The sequence below is a fragment of the Nuphar pumila genome, chromosome 5, assembly GCF_984573655.1.
Source record: "Nuphar pumila chromosome 5, dmNupPumi1.hap1.1, whole genome shotgun sequence".
Lineage (NCBI taxonomy): Eukaryota > Viridiplantae > Streptophyta > Magnoliopsida > Nymphaeales > Nymphaeaceae > Nuphar > Nuphar pumila.
This window is the reverse complement of record NC_143253.1, coordinates 91,850,386-91,869,428: the sequence shown is the minus strand read 5'-3', so window position 1 is coordinate 91,869,428 and position 19,043 is coordinate 91,850,386. Positions and strand designations below refer to the sequence as shown.

The 19,043-nt window shown below is 40.4% G+C and overlaps 2 protein-coding genes across 2 annotated transcripts in view; both read right to left on the bottom strand.

The window, feature by feature from the left end:
- LOC149837816 (putative LRR receptor-like serine/threonine-protein kinase At1g05700) overlaps positions 1 to 14,382 on the bottom strand; it is a 143,467-nt gene extending 129,085 nt beyond the window's left edge. The window contains exons 1-3 of the mRNA XM_090008133.1: positions 14,225 to 14,382; positions 13,656 to 14,140; positions 13,443 to 13,575 (exon numbers count right to left, since the gene is read on the bottom strand). Of these exons, the coding sequence (XP_089864259.1) occupies positions 13,443 to 13,575; positions 13,656 to 14,055 (533 nt within the window). The 5' untranslated portion in view covers positions 14,056 to 14,140; positions 14,225 to 14,382. The remainder of the gene's footprint in view (positions 1 to 13,442; positions 13,576 to 13,655; positions 14,141 to 14,224) is intronic.
- On the bottom strand, positions 14,110 to 18,202 carry LOC149837815 (uncharacterized protein At1g24485-like). Its single transcript, XM_090008132.1, has 3 exons — positions 18,070 to 18,202; positions 16,420 to 16,807; positions 14,110 to 14,140 (listed from the first exon to the last, which is right to left on the bottom strand). The coding sequence occupies exons 1-3, from the start codon at positions 18,200 to 18,202 to the stop codon at positions 14,110 to 14,112; spliced, it is 552 nt and encodes a 183-aa protein (XP_089864258.1).
- Between the last annotated feature and the right edge of the window lie 841 nt (positions 18,203 to 19,043).

The following is a 19,043-nucleotide window of genomic DNA, read 5'->3' as shown; positions in this document are numbered from 1 at the left end:
ATCTCCTTGGGTTTACCACGTTTTATAACAATTTCATAAGTTCGTTCCCTGCATCTGCATTTTTGAATATCTTCAGCCCAAAAGATTTGAATCATGCTAGTATGAAGCTATCCCCAAAAATTCAGGCGAACTATGCTGGAATCATCCGAATAGGGGAATCCCTCTCCCATTATTGACGTGCATTTTTTGAAGATAGCCAAGATTTGGAGATGGCTCACGTCTGACGTGTGGTGAAGAAGAACTTCTGTTAGGATAAGTCATGGGTGGTATTTTCAGGACCCAACGGTTGCACATCTAATGGCAGGATAAAGATACGATTCAACATATATACCTGTATCAGCAAATTGCCAATTCCAACTGACTGTGGAATGTATTATTAAGAGGGAAGAGCTTAACTGTTGGATCTATCGTTTTCAAGATTTGAATCAAAGATCCCTCTGTTATGATAGTGTGATTTCACCATCCTGTTATCTCACTGTCCCATTTTTTTGTTTATCTGTCCTTATTTTGATAAATGCTGTTACACAAAGCTCTGCCTTGTCATAGCAAGGAGAGCTGGTTGCTATCCATGGTAAAACTATGATTCATGTTTGTTTTTAATATGCTATGTCAGGAACAGATGTCTTGGTGGATTTTTAGTATTATACTTTTTTTTTTTTTTGAAGATAGTCCTAATGGTGATCATTTTTTTTTTCTCTCTAAGTTTTAACCTCTGTCTACAGCATATCTTCATTGTTACATCATTATCATTCTTTTCTTTTTTTTTTCTTTTTTTTTTTTTTCTTTTTTTTTTTGTATATATATATCTATATACACTAGAGGTATTAAGCTTTTTTTTCTACAGGATCTATGCATCATTGATAGAATGCATCAGCACCTTGGTAAACCGGTAACTCAGTTGTTTTGGTACAATTAGCATCGTTTGGTGTTAATATTCCAACCTTGCTACATGTTATAATCCAAAAGAATAAAAAAAATTGGTGCATCATGTGGGCGCTTTAAGTTCATCGTTAATCATCCTTACATGCTTACACCTTATTATACTCCCCTTTACTCACACTTCACTATATGCAGGTTTCGCCATATCAAGCTTAGCTCACAGCCCAGAAGGTAAAGACAACTCATCTGTGCATAGTGTTTTGATTTTTTTTTTTACCAATAACAATCTCTATTTCCTGTTATCTCATGTAATACTCAACCATTCAATTTCTGTTGGGATCACTAATCAAACCGCACCACTGTGCAATACATTTATCTATTGATTCAAAATTTGGTCTTTCGGTTTGATGCTCGTTTATTGACCTACCATTAAGTCACTGGTTTGCGAGGAAATACAGGATGCGCTGACTCAGAATGTCATGATAACCCAGGAGTTAAAAAGGAACCTGTGTTGTTCTCCTTTGGTAAATGCTTAGCATTACGCGAACACAAGTACTCTCCCTCTTTAGTGTCAGCAGGACCGCTGCCACATAATCAACATAGTGCATATATCAAATTTTGGACATCTGTAGGTTGCTACCAAAACAGCATCATATCTGCCTCTGTCCCTACACCTCCAGTACATTGCTAATATCTGCCATTTCACTTGTCATATGCATAAACCACATCTACAGTCATCTTGTATACCATCTCCTGCAAATACTGTATATAGCCAGTGTAAGACCTCAGCAAATTCTCGCTGACCAGCTAAATTGCTGCAGAGAACCTCACCATAACAACAGTCGTCAGGATGGGATGTGAACATCAAAGGAGAGGCTTGTCCTGAAAGTCATTTAAATGGGTATGCTTAGATAATTTGGTCCAGAAAATGCAGCTGAAGCTTCTAATCACTGGATTGTTAAATTTGATAATATGGCATGGGTATGGTTTACCTGTCAAATGCTAGTATCGTATCTTCCATCCCAATATTACATCCCTATAGCCTTCCTATGTATATTCTCTCATTTAGCTTACCTTTGTATGATTATTAGTTAAGATAACACCTCTAATTTCCAGGAGGCAAAAGACTTAAAGTTTCTTCTGCAAGAAGGCTTGCATCACTGTCGTACCCAAGTGATAAAGGGTACCTTCTTTTGGGATAGAGCTGCCAGTATCTTGTTTAGTGAGAATCCTACTATGAAAAGTGATGGACTTTGGGTTGTCCAACCAGGCCAATACTTGGTAAAAGTTGCATTAGGATAAACAATGAAGGAAAACTCAGGTTTTGTCACAGTCTTAGATCCCTTGAGGGATGATCACCCCCCCCCCCTACATATTGTCAATCGGCTGGCAGTTTCCTATGTGATTTTGCGGTATTTAGTATAACACCACCTTTTAAACAATATCCTTCTGTATGAATGACCCCAAATTAATGGTCATTATACACCTATAAAGGTTGTAATTCCCAGCCAGCTGCTATGGATGGTTCTAATTGTCTGTTACATTTTTTTTTTTCAAATATGATCATCATTGATGTAGAACATATGTGAATACCTCATATCAGTATGACACTTGGTTACTTTCCTTCCAGTCATATCTTTTAGCTTGTGCTAACCCAGTTGTTTTGCAGGGAATGTGTGAAAGATATCACTCCCTGGGGGGGGGGTGTAAAATTGATCTTATATGTTGTAATAGCTAGATTTGAATGAAAATTTACATTTCCTGCTTTAGGTAGAATGGATGAGCATTGTAAACATTATAAATTGCTTATTCTCATGCATTTTCCCTTTATTTCTCAAATTCTCACAATGGTGAAACACGAATGGCACGTGCACCATTTCATAAAAGGTAAGTTAATTCTAAGTTGATGATTTACACCAACGGCCATAGTCGGGGTGTAAACAAGACTTAGTATTCTTATCTTTTATGAAATAATACTGGATCCACACTGGATCCTCTTTCAAAAATCATCATATTCTTCAAATATTTTTTCCTTTTATCAGAGTTTAACTTAGAATTAATTCAATATATATACCAATGGCCATAGTCAGGGTATATTGAGAGTTAATCCCATTCTAAACTCTATAAAAGCACAAAAATGTGTTTCATTCTTCACTAGAATTTAAATATAGATTATTATATAATACATTCAATGACCATAGTCAAGGATGTATTATATCTTCAATCTTATTTTAATTCATCTGAGGAATGGAATAGCTTTTTTTAAATTCTATTTCAAAGTTATTTAAAGTTCATTCATCATATAGGATAGAATCGCATCATATTTTCAAAACTTCCTTTTCAAAATTCCAAGTGATTCTTCTTCTTAAAATCGAATCTTATCCAAATTTTAATGCTATCTCATCTTCAATATTCAAAAAATTCAATTTCAAAGTCCAATATTGCTTTGAAATTCCAAAATCATCTGATATTCAAACTTCAATCAAATTCGAAATTCAAATTAACTTTGAAGTTATCTTTTGGATTTCAAATCAATTTCATCCCCTTATCCTCAATCAATGTTTAGATTTGAAATCTCAAGCTTTAAATTTGGGTTTCTAAAACCCGGATCCATTTTCAAGGTCCTAGTTGGACTTCTCAAAATCCAAATCCAAAAACAAATCCTAGTCTCAAACTTGGATCCAGATTTCCAGGTATGAACTCCATTCCACTTTGGATCTCCCATCACAGATCCAAATTCCATCTAGGATCCAAACTCTTATTCCACTTTGGATCTCCAATCACAGGTCCAAAATTCATCAAGGATCCAGATCCTCGTTCTACCATCCAGATCCCAAAACCAATTCTCAAGATCCAGAATCCAACCCTACCTTGGGTCTCAAATTCAGATCCAAAATCCAACTCTTAGGATCCAGAATCCAATTCTACCATTGGATCTCAGATTCAGATTCAAATTCCAATTCTTAGGATCCAGAATCCAACCCTACTTTGGGTCTCAGATTCAGATCCAAGATCCAATTCTTAGGATCTAGAATCCAATCCTACATTGGATCTCAGACTTCAGATCCAAATCCATTCTAGGATCCAGAACCCAATTCTATTTTGGATCTCAGATTTCAGATCCAATTCCATCTTAGAATCCAGAGTCCAACCTTATTTTGGATCTCAGATTTCAGATCAAAATACCATCTCGTATCCCCTTCAAAATTCCAAATCCAAAATTCCATTTAAATTCCAATTCTTAAAGCCAATTCCATTTCATTCAGACCAAGTCCCTATTTCGAATCTTAAAAATCAATTCAAAACTCTATCCGGAACTTGGATTCGGATTTCATCTTGAAAATCCAACTTCTACAAATCTCATTTCTTAATTTCTTTAGATTTCCCATATTCAAAAGTGGAATTCAATTCCATTCCAGATATTCGTCCAAGTTCAAAATTCTAAATTCAAAGTCCATTTATGACTGTGAAAAATTTCCTTCACTCTCTTTTTATTACAAAACTTCAAGGTTAAACTCCAAATTCCAGATTTATCTTCCCAAACTCTTGATCATTCTAAAAACTTAGAACTTTAATCTTAAGTTCTAAGTTAGGAATCATTTTCTTCACTTTATCAATTTCACTTGGAAGTTTTTCAAAACATTTTCAAAAGGAGCATACATCTTTGCATTCGCACAAGCATGATTCATTGTGCATTTAGATTTAGGATAAACACTTAGATAAATTCTTTGCAAAAGGCATAAAACTCGACCCTTGGTTCGATTACCCCTGGTAAAGGCGCCAGGAACGGTCGAACCTCGTACCGACGAGCGGATCCCGTCTCCCGATTTTTCCCGCAAATATTTCAAAAACGGAGGCGAGTCATTTCAAAATTCTTTAAAATTAAGGTCAAGTGAGACCCGCAAAAGAGTTCCTCTTCTCTTCTCTTCTTTCTTTTCCCTTCTCTCTTTCTTTTCCGTTCTTTTATCTTTTCTCCCTTCAAAAAGGAGGAAAATAAAAGGTTGGAAAGGAAAAGAGAAGGAAGAGAGAGAACATTACGAGAGGAAAAATTTTGCGATGATCACAGGTTTGGCGACCGTGATGGGACCCGTCTTCGTCTGGTCGAATTGATGCCTTTGCTTTGCTTTTATATCATCTAAGTCTTTATTCTAACATATGTCAGCTTCATTTTCATGCAAACCTTAGGAAGCCTAGATTTTGTCCTAAGCTGACATCACTGCATATAGGATCTAAGTATGGTTTGGTAGGACCATATTGAGGAGATTATCCATGTTCACATTAGACTTTAGGTCTTAAATGCAACTCTCCTCAATTTTAGGGATTGAATGCAAACAATGTATGCAAGTGTATGCTTCTTCTTTATTTTAATCTATCTTCTTTAGGACTTGCATTAGAGCCTTCTGGTTTTATCTGCATGTTGATCATATTTTGAAAACATCCCTACCTACATTGTCCCGGTCTTCACGTTGCTGGGTTGTCTCACTGAACCATAGTTCGGGAGAGAGCCTCACAACTGGACCACTTATTTGGGTTCGCGCCCCCCTACCACGTACCTAAGGGCCATAGTCCGAGGTATATTGGTAGGTGCTCAAGGATGTTGGGAAGCCATTACCTTAGAACTGGAGGAATATTTCTATGCCACGTACTTCGAGCTTCAGCTTGGGTATATCGGCGTACCTTGATTGGAATCAGATGATTTGAACCCTAGAGTTAGGATTGAGGTCCTACAAGCCATTTCAAATATTGCATTTAGAGTCAGCCTTTAGGGAGTGTTGTATGCGCATCCTTGTTTGTGCAGCTTTGGTTGTGTGATATTTCTCTTATTCTCTCATATATATGTATCAGACCCTTTTCAAAAACCCTGGGTGTATTATTCAAAACTTACCCTTATTTTCAAAAACCCCAGGTGTATATTTTTATCTACCTACATTTCTTTTTCTCTTTTAGATCAAATTTTCTTCAAAACCCTAGAAAATTCTTTTAAAATCTCCTCAATCTTTCAAAATTTCCAGGTCTATCCGTAAGTCCTGCATTCTATCTGACTCTCTTCCTCTTTTTGCCTCAGTATCACTCCGATGGCATCTGAATCTCCCGATACTATCTTTCCTTGGGATCATGTCTTCTATCAAATAAGGGATGGAACCCCAGATCCGCGGGTCATCCAGTCTCGTCCTTTCTTCCCTCGGTGGTATTATTCTTGGTTCACCACCTTCTCACGTATGTTCTCAGACCACTTGGATGACTGTGGGTTGGAAATGGCATCAGCGGTAGGCAAGCGAACCATCAACGGAGCGTTGATTCAGGCCATGGCAGAACGATGGAATCCACGTACCTGCACATTTTGGTTTCCATGGGGAGAGATGACTCTACTGATGGACGAGTTCAACGACATTATGGGATTGCCCGAACCAGATGGTCAGCCAGATGATCCTGTCGAGCAGCAATTTTTGATCAACATCAAAGGGCTAGATGTTCGAGAAGCCTTAGCAAGAGCAACAGGGAGCAGATCCTGGCCTCTCACCGAGATTGGTGAGAATCAGTTCATCGACCTGTTCGAATTATATCAAAAGTACGGAGCCTACAAAGAGGTTGACACTTTGTCCCGAGCAGCGAAGGACAGAATTCAGCACGCCATGATCCTGTGCACAGTGGGGTTAGCCTTCTTCCAAGATGGTCAGAATTTTATAGACATCAGAGTTGCCCAGCTCTTTCGGAGATGGGGAAGCAAGCAGACTCGTCAGCTCTCAGTCTCCATGGCCGCATTAGCCTTCCTTTACAGAGGTTTGGCTCGATTCGCTCTTGGGGAGACCATTCTGGTAGAAGGATGCACTTATGCCTTGCAGTCGTGGTTCCTACGCCACGTTCCCTCAAAAGCCAGTTCTTTCAGGTTCAACAGTAAGCAACCGAAGACAGTCATCCAATGCCGAGCTCTGATCGAGAAGCTGCATCAGGAGGAGATCACCTGGGATTTCTTTGACAGAAAAGAGACTGTTCCTCGATACACTTATGCTCGTGACAAGCGCTACAAGTTGATGGGCCCTTTCTTTTGTGTCGATTATCAGCCGGAACGATGTCTGAGGCAGTTTTCACAGCGGCAGGTCCGTGCCAACACCCGTTTCCCGACAGGCAATGTGTCAGAATTCAACCTGCAGTCGGATCAGTGGTCTGGGGCATATCATGTCGCAAAATATACCTGGAACTCCTTTATTTCTCTGTCTATATTTCCTGGGCCAAATGTATCATCTGAATATCAAGAGTGGTGGCAAACTGTCTGCCCACCCTCTCTTTGTCCTTGAAAGTTACAAATATCAATAAAATTTTTGTTTTTGGCCAAAAATGTTATTTCCTGTATTTTGTTTGTAGCACAAATAAAAGTCACAAAAACTTAAGTGACGACCTAATCCCAGGTAAAAGGGATATTCCTTCCGCATTTCTTCAAATCTTATCATGGTTGACGACCTCGCCTAGGTAACAAGGCACATTTCTCTGTTACCATCAAATGGTAACACAATAATCACAAATCGTGCGATGACCCGATCCCGGGTAATGGGATAATCTCTTGAAATTGTCTACCAAATCCCCTCATTTCTTGCTTTCTCTCGAAGAAATTATGATTTTCAAAAAGCTTCTCCATACTCTAACCATTCCCATATTCTGCAAGAAAGCTTAGGCATCTGGAAAATGGTTTAGACAAGGGCTGACAAGAGGGCTGCTCAACAACACAGTGACAACGAGTCAGAGGAGATGAATTCTCCTAGATTGACCAAGAAGCATGACTCCGGAGATGAAAGCGATGTTGATCCGGCCATGTACCGGATTTTTCAGAAAATGATGACTAAAATGATGGCCGAGCAGGCTAAGGCGGCTCCAAAGAAGGCGGCTTCTAAGACCAAAGCTAAGAAGAAGCCCATGAAAAAGCCCGTCAAGATCAGCAAGCAAAAGGTACAGCGTGACAGTACCTCTGAAGATTCTGAGTCAGCAGAAGAAAATTCTGAAGAAGAGCAGTTGATTTACATCCCGAAACATCTGCGGCAGTCCAAGAGGCCAGTAGAGGAGCCAGTGTCAGTGAACAAGCCCAAATATGGGGCCCCCGCAGAAGACTCGATCCAGGCATTGACAAAAATCGTCAAAGACCTGCAAGTCCGGGACAAAGGAAAAAGGGCATACACTAGGCAGGATTTCTACCTTGGTTTGGAAGGAGACATCAATTTGGAGAATCTCCCCCGAAAATTCATCAAATTCGATGGATCCGGAGACCCCAAGGCCCACCTTGCCATGTTCTTCGCAGAATGCGCCCGGTTCAGCGAAGACAACCGTGCCCTCTTCCTCTGTTTTCCCCGCAGTTTGGAGGGAATAGCCGCCAAATGGTATGCCGAGCATGTCAATCCCATCGAGTTAAGGGATTTTGACAAAGTCGTTAATATGTTTGTGGAACACTTCCTATTCAACACGGAAGCTCTGCCCACCCTGAACCACCTGTGCAACCTGAAACAAGAGCCCAATGAAAAGGCTAGGGATTTTATCCACAAGTGGAGAAGCCTGTGCAACAAAATGAGAAACCCTATCTCTGAGGAGCATGCCCTCCAAGTCATTCTCAACAACTTCTCCCAGCCCCTAAAAAGCCTCCTCTTCCCATATCCCTCCAAATCGTTTATTGAACTGACGGAGCGAGCAGAATGGCTCGAGATGGGAGTAGAGAACGGGATGTACGAAGGTGTTGCCTTAGCCAAAAATGTGCAAGACCCAAAGAAGAAGGCACACTTCACCTACTCCGCCGAGGTTCCAGGGGATGATCAGGGCAGTAGCAGCAAACAGGGCAGTGGCAGTGGCACAAAGCCCGAGCAGAACAGAGGAAGGAAAGGGAAATTCTTCAAGAGCAATGATAAGCCTCTCCCGACCGGTCCTCAACAAAAGGGGGACCTTCAAGAAAAACCTAAACATATAAACTGGAGCAGGGATCGGAAGTTTACTCCCCTCGACCAGCCACTGGAGAAGATTTTAGAATATTTGCTGTCTCACGGGATGGTAAAACTTCCCAAGGTGGCAGATCCACCAGTGCTCATGGGAAGATTTAAGGAACAATACTGCAAATTCCACAGAGCGATGGGCCACGACACTGAGTACTGCTTCGTCCTGAAGCATCTGATTCAGGATTGTATTGATAAAAGCATCCTCATCGAGGATGAAGAAGAGGGCAAAATGGACATTCTGTCCGCCCCATTCCCAAAACATTCAGTGTCAACCGTTTCAGAAGGTTCTTTTCTCCCGTAGAGTCACATACATCCTTGCTCCAGCAAAGAAATAAGTTTGCAGCATCAGGTGACGGTTCTACATCAGAATCAACCTGCATTTCAGAGAGGGGATACATAATCTCATTTCTTAATTTCTTTAGATTTCCCATATTCAAAAGTGGAATTCAATTCCATTCCAGATATTCGTCCAAGTTCAAAATTCTAAATTCAAAGTCCATTTATGACTGTGAAAAATTTCCTTCACTCTCTTTTTATTACAAAACTTCAAGGTTAAACTCCAAATTCCAGATTTATCTTCCCAAACTCTTGATCATTCTAAAAACTTAGAACTTTAATCTTAAGTTCTAAGTTAGGAATCATTTTCTTCACTTTATCAATTTCACTTGGAAGTTTTTCAAAACATTTTCAAAAGGAGCATACATCTTTGCATTCGCACAAGCATGATTCATTGTGCATTTAGATTTAGGATAAACACTTAGATAAATTCTTTGCAAAAGGCATAAAACTCGACCCTTGGTTCGATTACCCCTGGTAAAGGCGCCAGGAACGGTCGAACCTCGTACCGACGAGCGGATCCCGTCTCCCGATTTTTCCCGCAAATATTTCAAAAACGGAGGCGAGTCATTTCAAAATTCTTTAAAATTAAGGTCAAGTGAGACCCGCAAAAGAGTTCCTCTTCTCTTCTCTTCTTTCTTTTCCCTTCTCTCTTTCTTTTCCGTTCTTTTATCTTTTCTCCCTTCAAAAAGGAGGAAAATAAAAGGTTGGAAAGGAAAAGAGAAGGAAGAGAGAGAACATTACGAGAGGAAAAATTTTGCGATGATCACAGGTTTTGGTGTCAAATAGGCAAGAGTTCCCTCACTTTGTTGGATGGGTGGAGGTAAAGAAGTTAGTCCAAGACCATAAAATTAGGTTAGTCACTTGGAACATAGAGTCTTTAACTGATAAATTGGTAGAGTTAGTAGATGTTATCTGTAGGAGAAAGATTGATATTTTATGTCAACAAGAGACCAAATGGGTAGGTGAGAAAACAAAAGTGATAGAACCTTGGGGATATAAGATTTGGTATACAGGAATAAATAGGAATAGAAATGGAGTAGGGATTGTTATGAGTCGTGAGTTTATAGATAATGTAGTTAAGGTCCGTAGGAAGGGTGATAGGATTTTACTTATTAAATTAGTATTAGGTACGGATATTCTTAATATTATTAGCGTTTAAGCACCTCAAGTAGGTTTAGATGATTCCATTAAACGTCAATTTTGGGAAGATTTAGATGGAGTAGTATAAGGGATATCTTATGGAGAAAAGCTTTTCATCGGCGGTGACCTTAATGGACATATAGGCATTAGTAAGGATGAATTTGAGAGTATCCATAGAGGCTATAATATAGGAGAACAAAACGAAAGTGGAGAAAGGATTTTAGATTTTGGTTTGTCCTATGATATGATCTTAGTAAACACTTGGTTTAGGAAGAGGAAGTCTCACCTAATAACATTTAAAAATGGGGTTAATACGAGTCAGATAGATTTTTTCCTACTTAGAAAGAGAGATAGGGGTTGTTGCATCGATTGTAAGGTTATACCAGGAGAAAGTGTAGTTACACAACATAGAGTCTTAATTTTAGATCTTAAAATTAGACAATGCCGCAAAATGGATAGGCATAGGATAGATCCTAGAATTAAGTGGTGGGCACTGAAAGGAGCTAAACAAGGTATGTTTGTAGAGCAGGTAGTTAAGGAAGTTGATTGGTGTCTCGAGGAGGATTCAGAATCAATGTGGAATAAGATAGCGAGTGACATGAGAAAGGTGGCTAAGGAGGTATTGGGTGAGTCTAAAGGCGATGCACCGCTAGGTAAGGATAGATCATGGTGGAACAAGGATGTCAAATTAGCTATTAAGGTTAAAAGAGAGTATTATAGAAATCTAAGTAAGAGTCGTGATAATGAGAATTTGGAGAAGTATATGATAGCAAAGAAGGAAGCTAAAAAAGTAGTTCGAAACGCGAGGGATAAGGTATATAAGGAGGTTTATGACAAGTTGGATACCAAAGAGGGCGAGAAGGATATTTATAGGCTTTCAAAGATGAGAGATAGAAAATTGAGGGATTTGGGTATGGTTAGATGTATCAAAGATGAAACGGAAAGGGTTTTAGTCAAAGATGAGAAGATTAAGGAGAGATGGAAAGATTATTTTGATATGCTATTTAATGGAAAAAATGTTCAGGATCTTGGAGACTTCTCCATTCCTTTTTATGAGATGAATCGTGACTTCATGCGCAAGATTCAAAAGAAAGAAATTGCAGAGGCTTTGAAGAAAATAAAATCAAGAAGGACAGTTGGCCCAGATGGTATACCTATCGAGGCTTGGAAATGCTTGGGAGAGAAAGGTTTAGAATGATTAACAAATCTTTTTAACAATATTTGGTGGACAAATAAGATGCCTAATGAGTAGAGGAAGTGTACTTTGGTGCCTCTATATAAGAATAAGGGTGATATACAAGATTGCACAAAATATCGTGGTGTAAAACTCATGAGTCATACTATGAAACTTTGGGAGAGGGTGATTGAGTCTAGGTTGAGGAAGGTTGTCATGATATCGGAGAATCAATTTGGTTTTATGCCTGGAAGATCAGCTATGGAAGCTATACATCTTCTTAGACAACTTATTGAGAGAAATAGATAGAGGAACAAAGATTTGCATATGGTTCTTATTGATTTGGAGAAGGCATATGATATAGTACCTAGGGACGTTCTCTGGTGGACAATGATGAAGAAAGGTTTCTCTCAAGTACATTAGTATAATTAAAGATATGTATGAAGGCGTAATAGCCAATGTCTACACTTGTAGAGGGGTGACAACCAATTTTCCTATAACGGTTGGTTACATCAAGGATATGCTTTAAGCCATTTCCTATTTGCTATAGTGATGGATGAGCTTACGAGATCAATTCAGGAAAATGTGTCGTGGTGTATGTTGTTTGCTAATGATATTGTTTTGATTGATGAGTCTAAAGCTGGTGTTAATGCTAAGTTAGAATTATGGAGACAGACATTGGAAGCAAGATGTTTTAAGTTGAGTAAGAGTAAGACAGAATATATGAAATGTCGGTTTAGTAAGCAACGAAGTAGTGATGGGAGTGTAGTGAAGCTTGGTGAGCAAGAAATACCGATGGAGGATTGTTTCAAATATTTGGGATCTATCATTCAAAAGTATGGAGAAATTGATGGAGATGTAAATCATAGGATAAAGGTTGGGTGGATGAAATGAAAAAGTGCAACTGGAGTGTAGAATGCCATTGTGATTGAAGAAAAAGTTTTATAGGATGACTATTAGGCCTGCTTTACTACATGGTATACGGAATGTTGGGCTGCCAAGAGACATTATATTCAAAAAATGAGTGTAGCTGAGATGTGTATGCTTATATGAATGTGTGAAAATACAATAAAAGATAAGATTCGGAACGAGGAGATACGTAAGAAGGTAGGCGTTGCATCCATTGAAAATAAGATGAGAGAGAATCATTTACGGTGGTTTGGACATATTCGGCAAAGGCCTAATTATACTCCAGTTAGAAGGATGGAGAAATGGGAAAATATATTAGTTAAAAGAGGTCGGGGTAGGCCTAGGAAGATATGGATGGAGATGATAGGAAAGGATATGAATGCTTTGAACCTCACCGAGGACATGACATTGAATAAAAATGATTGGAGGAGAAGGATTCATGTGAAAGACCCAGAATGATTTTCTTTTTTGGTTCGTATCACCCTCCCAATTGTTTTGGGATGAAGGCGTAGTTGTTGGTCAGAGCCGCCTCCAACCTCATACACACTCATTGCAAGTGGTATAGACACGTGTTTGGACCACACGCGTGTTATTGGTGTCCTGGTCCCCACCGAAGGAAAAGGTCTTTACCTCCTGCGAAAACGTTCTCTTACCTGCCATGTAAAAGGAGACCATAGCCTCTATGGTCCATATTGGATATCTATCATTCTTTTTATTAAATTTGACTAGATCCCTTCTCGTCAAATGTGTATACGATGAAAAATAAAATGATGTTTTAAATAAGCTGCTTAAGAGAGAGAGAGAGAGAGAGAGAGAGAGACGAAAAGCGATCAACGTTACTTAAAAGTGAAACTCAACAAAGCATTGAGACCCACAAGCACAAACACAAACACAACAGCATAACATGAGAACACCAATAACACAAAACAAAACACTCATTGAGGACCACAAACATCTATATGAGGATCGGTTTGTGGCAGAGGCAGAGAGAGAGAGAGAGAGAGAGAGAGAGAGAGAGAGAGAGAGATTACAATGATGTAACTCGAGGCGGGTCATCATTGTTACAGGCCAGCCAGTCCCAACTGTATCCTTTGGGAAGACAAGGATCTCCACTCCACGAATCGAGTTGTTCGAACTGCCTTTGTAATCCCTTCAAAGCTTGTACTGACCAACATCGATCCAAAGTTACACTAGTTATAGACAGCCCTAAACGGAGCAAGAGAGAGAGAGAGAGAGTCTACTACCATCATCACTACGGGTTCCGTTGGTAATCCCTCGTTTGATCTTAAAGAACTCTATGGCGTTGATTAGTGGAGGGAGCGTGGAGACCGACGAACTCCCCAAGGAAATGTTTGTGTCCTTCGATATGGAAACATTGGAGTAGTAATACTCGTACGCCTCCTGATAGATTGGTATTATCAGTCCGTTACTCCTTGTCCCATCGACATAAACGTAGAAGGATCTGTTCTGAGATCCAGTCTCGAGCTGAGACACTTCAGCGAAGTACAAATTGATGTAGGTGTCGATGGAGCTATCGCTTGCGATGGGGTTGGGGATCGTCAGCAAGGTCGCCGATGCGTCCACCGGCATTACGGCGTGGAGCAGCACTTGCTTCGGAGGCTTGTCCAGAACGCTCACCTTCATCACGTTGTTGTCGCTATCAACGCTCGTTAAACCCTCAATATCCTCAATAGGGTTCTAGATACGGTCGTAAGGGTCATCCGGGTACCTGCAAACGGTCTTTCTCGCATTTTAAACGTCAAAATATCGGTAAAAAACACAGGTCAATCGAGCCCCCATCCTTTGATTTTACCTAGTAGTGTTAAGCGATCCAAAGGCAGTCCTTTGGAGAGTATATAGGGCGTCTTCTGTGCTCTTCGTCTCGTACATCTCCGAGTCGAGGCTTCGGACCTCAAGGGAAGTGATGAAGGGTATGTGACCAGGCTTCGTCTAGGCGAGGCACACGCTGATCAAAGCAGGTTATATGTTCCCCCCCCGATGATTCACTGAATCCCACGTCTGTGTTCGGGGCTTTGAATGAGCACCACGTATACAAGCACATGGGGCTCGTATTCCCGTGTATGTTGACATAACTTTGCATCAGACTCTGGTGTTGTTGCAAAGACTTAAGTACCCTTTATTGCTATTTTTCTCATAAAGTGATGGTTTGAGAAAATGACAAAAATGCCTTTCATTCAAAAAAGAAAAAACAAATAGTTCAAAAAAAGGACAAACATGTCCTCCATCCAGAAAGTCGAGGATGATGTTGACTCTTCAAAGTCTTCTTCTTTTTCTGTTCAAAAAAAGGACAAACATGTTTTCTTCTTCTTTCTCCGTAAAACACTGTAAAACACTGTAAAATCAAGGGAAACAAAGAGTTCTTCCTGAAGAAGGCCATGAACATCAACCCTCTCACTCTCTCTCCCTTCTCTCTCTACTTCTGTGCACATCCAACAGACGATCCTACATTGCTGCATCGTCATCTTCTTCTTCTTCCTTCTTCGTAAAACACTGTAAAACCCTCTCTCTCTGTAGAGAAGAAATCAAGAGAGGTAAAGGGTTCCTCCTGGAGAAGGCCATGAACACCAACCCTCTCACTCTCTCTCTCTTCTCTTTCTACTTGTGTGCCTGATTTAGAGTTTTTGCCCTTACAGGAGGGGGGTCCGGGGGCTCCCCCCCGGCGCGGATCCCGCTGCGCGGTCAGCGGGTGGGGGTCCAGGGGGGGCCGCCCCTGGCGGGGGGCTCGGAGGGCAGCGCCCTCCGGACCAAAATTTTTTTGGGCCTTCTAACAATGATTTGTAGTATTATCGGGCTTTCCTACAGCAATTTGTAGCATTTGTAGTGTCTTCCGTAAATCGCAAAACGCTATAGCGATTTGTAGTGTCTTCCGTAAATCGCTATAGCGATTTGTAGTGTCTTCCGCAAATCGCTATAGCGATTTGTAGTGTCTTCCGCAAATCGCTATAGCGATTTGTAGTGTCTTCCGCAAATCGCTATAGCGATTTGTAGTGTCTTCCGCAAATTAGGACCAACTTGTCAGAGTCATATCTCCCTAATCGGAGGTCATATTCCAAATCCATAAAAAGTAGTGTCTTCGTTATTAAGTCTAGTTTATTTTTGTAAATTTTCAGCAATTTCTATTGTTATTTCATTCCCCATTTTAACTTCAACGATACATTACAACCACAATCATCAAAAGAAAGATTGCCCAAGCTAAGAGTCACCGTTCTCGCCCTCCTCCTCGACAGCAACCCAGTCGGTGCAGTCGCGCTGAGGATGGCCAGCAGAAGCTTCACCACGTCGTCTTCTTCTCCCTAGCAAGGAGGTCTCAGCGGAGCCGTCGTTCCGGTGACGGGTGTTCATCTCGTTCCCTGGAGTTGAAGAGTTGTGGAGTCTGATTTAGAGTTTTTACCCTTACATAAAGGGGGGTCTGAGAGCTCCTCCCAGTGTGGGTAGAATCATTCAACTTGAAGAGTTATGGAGTCTGATTCAGAGCTTTTACCCTTACAGAAGGGGGGTCTGAGGGCTCCTCCCAACGTGTTCATGGCCTTTTGCCCTTACAGAAGGGGGGATTTACATTTCGTAGAACACCCGTCACCGGAACGAGATGAACATGTTTCTTCTCTAGAGAGAGAAAGGGTTTTACAGTGTTTTACGGAGAAAGAAGAAGAAAACATGTTTGTCCTTTTTTTGAACAGAAAAAGAAGAAGACTTTGAAGAGTCAACATCATCCTCGACTTTCTGGATGGAGGACATGTTTGTCCTTTTTTTGAACTATTTGTTTTTTCTTTTTTGAATGAAAGGCATTTTTGTCATTTTCTCAAACCATCACTTTATGAGAAGAATAGCAATAAAGGGTACTTAAGTCTTTGCAACAACACCAGAGTCCGATGCAAAGTTATGTCAACATACACGGGAATACGAGCCCCATGTGCTTGTATACGTGGTGCTCATTCAAAGCCCCGAACACAGACGTGGGATTCAGTGAATCATCGGGGGCGAACATACACAACCCTCTCCACGCTGATGCTCTCTCCCTTCACCGCGTACGTCACTTCATAATAGAAGGAGCCCGTGAGGGAGGTCGTGACGTTGGCCCAGCGGTTGCCGTCGAACTGAAGGCTGAACGTCGGTGGCGAAGACTTGCCGTCGTAGTTGCCGTAGTAAAAGATGGCCCTCACCAGGTACTTGTTGCCGGGGGTCACGCCGGAGATGACGTAGCAGTTCTTCTTCCGGGCGGTGAAGAGTCGGAGTGTCCCCCAGCGCCGTGGGTCAGACTCTCCGATGTCAACCGCTTGGGTTTCTCCCGTCTTGATGTAAGGGTCGTCAGCCACCCATTGGATCCCATTGGAGCTATTGTAACCTTCACTGGCACCGCAGTCGATGCTTACAAACACTGAGTGACACGACACCAATATAAAAAAAACCAGGAAGGTCATATATATTTCCGAAATGCAGAGTAATGGAATGGTGTTGCTAAAATTACCGAAACGGTACGTGGTCGAATCGATTCAGCCTCCTTTAAAAAAAAAACCATCGATTTTGGGTCCCGATTATTACATCATTTTTTTATTAATTAAGTGAAAAAAAGTCATCTTTGAAATGGAACCACTCATTCCATTTGACTCGGTTCAGACCGATATTAAAAACATTAATGGCAAAGGTTGATGAGCAGTGCAAGCACTAAAGCGATTGGGGTTTGAAAATTTGCAATGTTGTGAACCTGGAAAGATTTTTCCATGATATCTTAAGTTTAGATCTTCGTGGAATCTGGAAAGATTTTCCCATGTGTGACGCGATCCAAACATCCGCAATGTCGCAAGCAACTTAGTTGTGACAACGTTGTGCGTGCCCTGCAACAATTGAATGCGGCCCAACTCAAAATCAAGGCCATGTAATTGGGAGAGATGATCAATGCAACATTCAATCCTTGCCGTCCAACTGCGGCCAGGACTAGTCCACATTCTCACCTGGATGTGGACTACTTCCAGCCGTCTAGATGCATCATCAGTTGGACAACCAGGGTTGAACATAGATCCATTGATATCATATGTCAAAGGACACCCATCTTAAATCTCTGTCATCCCCCATCTTCATGCCCCTCTTAAATCTAATGATGCAAGTTGTTTTGATCAAATTTGATGTTATAAATGGATAATTCAGCATGATCGACTTAAATTTTTCAACAAAAAAATATGACTTTTAAACCACGAAGAATTGCGAAGCAGGTTATATGTTACCCCCCCGAACAGGGCATCTCACTACAAAAAAATTGTTAATTAGCGACGGAAATTTGCGATGGATTTTTTCGGTCGCTAATTAGCGATAGATTAGCTAGAGAAACAATATGTCGCTAATTCACGACGGATTAGCAAGGAAACAACTTTTATCGCTAATCTGTCGCTACTTAGCGACGGATTAGCGACATCAATTTTTTGTCGCTAATTCTTAATACAAGAAAACCATTTTAGCGAAGGATTTAGAGAGGGAACTCTGTCGTCGCTAAGCCGTCGCTAATTAGCGACGGCTTAGCGACAGAATATATTCTGTCGCTATTTTGGTATTTTGATTTACGACGGCTTAGCGACGGAATTATTCCGTCGCTAAATGTCGCGTAAATCCCTAATCCCATCCCTCTTTCTCTTTTTCCTGTTTCACTGTCTTGCTCCCGCACGCCGCCCTCTCCCTCCCGCCGCCCGTCGGCCTCTATCTGGCCCCCACCGTCCAACGCTCGCCAGCTGCCGCTCCCCGTCAGCCTCCCGCCGCCGCTCGACGACGCACAGGTAATCATTTCCGACAGCAGGGGGACGACCCCCCTGCATTTCTCTTCTAACCCCTCTGGTACGGTAAGTCATCTTCAATCTTCTTCTTCTTCTTCTTCTTCTTCTTCTTCTTCTTCTTCTTCTTCTTCTTCTTCCTCTGATTCCTCATCTGCATTTTCTTCTTCTTCCATTAATTCTGTATAAAACAGAATAAATAAAAAACAAAAACAAGAGAAATAAAAATAAAAAGAAAAAAACAATAGATCGAATTAGCATTTGTTTCTCTGTTTCCCGTCTTAAGCATCTGCAAATTTTTTTAATCGGTTCATAGATCTGAGTTTTTATTTTCATTGTTTGTCGATTGTTGTTGTTCATTGTTGATTTTTCTTGTTTTACAGTCGTCAATTTCATGTTTTTTTTTATTTCTTGTGTTTTTTTTCTGCATTACACTTTCAGTTTACATTCAATTGTCTCTATTTGTTTTTAATTCAGTGTTTCTGCATTATGATTCAGTCATCGTAATAGATTTGTGTTTCCTAATTCTCGAACTATTCCAATTCCTGTTTTCATCTTTAGCATAAATCTGATTTTTATTTTATGTCTTGTTTGATGTCAATTTTTTATTTTTCTGTTTTCATTGTTGAATTTCCTGCTTTTCAATTGAGTCGGTTCCTGTTTGCTTTCTTTTTCAGCATTGCATTACCTGTTTTTCTTTTCTGAATTTTCAGTAATTTTCTGTTTGCTTTACTGTTTACATTAGGTATAGTTTTTAGTTTTTTTTTTCTGTTGCTAATTGTTCCTGTTTTTAATTTTTGGTTCTAATTTCCTGTTTTTAATTTCTGGTTCTAATTTCCTGTTTTTAATTTTTCC

Excerpts from the sequence above, each read along its gene's own strand:
- LOC149837815 (XM_090008132.1), bottom strand. The coding sequence starts at position 18,202 with ATGATTACCTGTGCGTCGTCGAGCGGCGGCGGGAGGCTGACGGGGAGC. Across the intron at positions 16,808-18,069 it reads CGGCGTGCGGGAGCAAGACA|TGTTTGTAAGCATCGACTGC; the intron begins GTGAAACAGGAA and ends CGTGTCACTCAG. Across the intron at positions 14,141-16,419 it reads ATCAGCGTGGAGAGGGTTGT|GTACCCGGATGACCCTTACG; the intron begins GTATGTTCGCCC and ends GACCGTTTGCAG.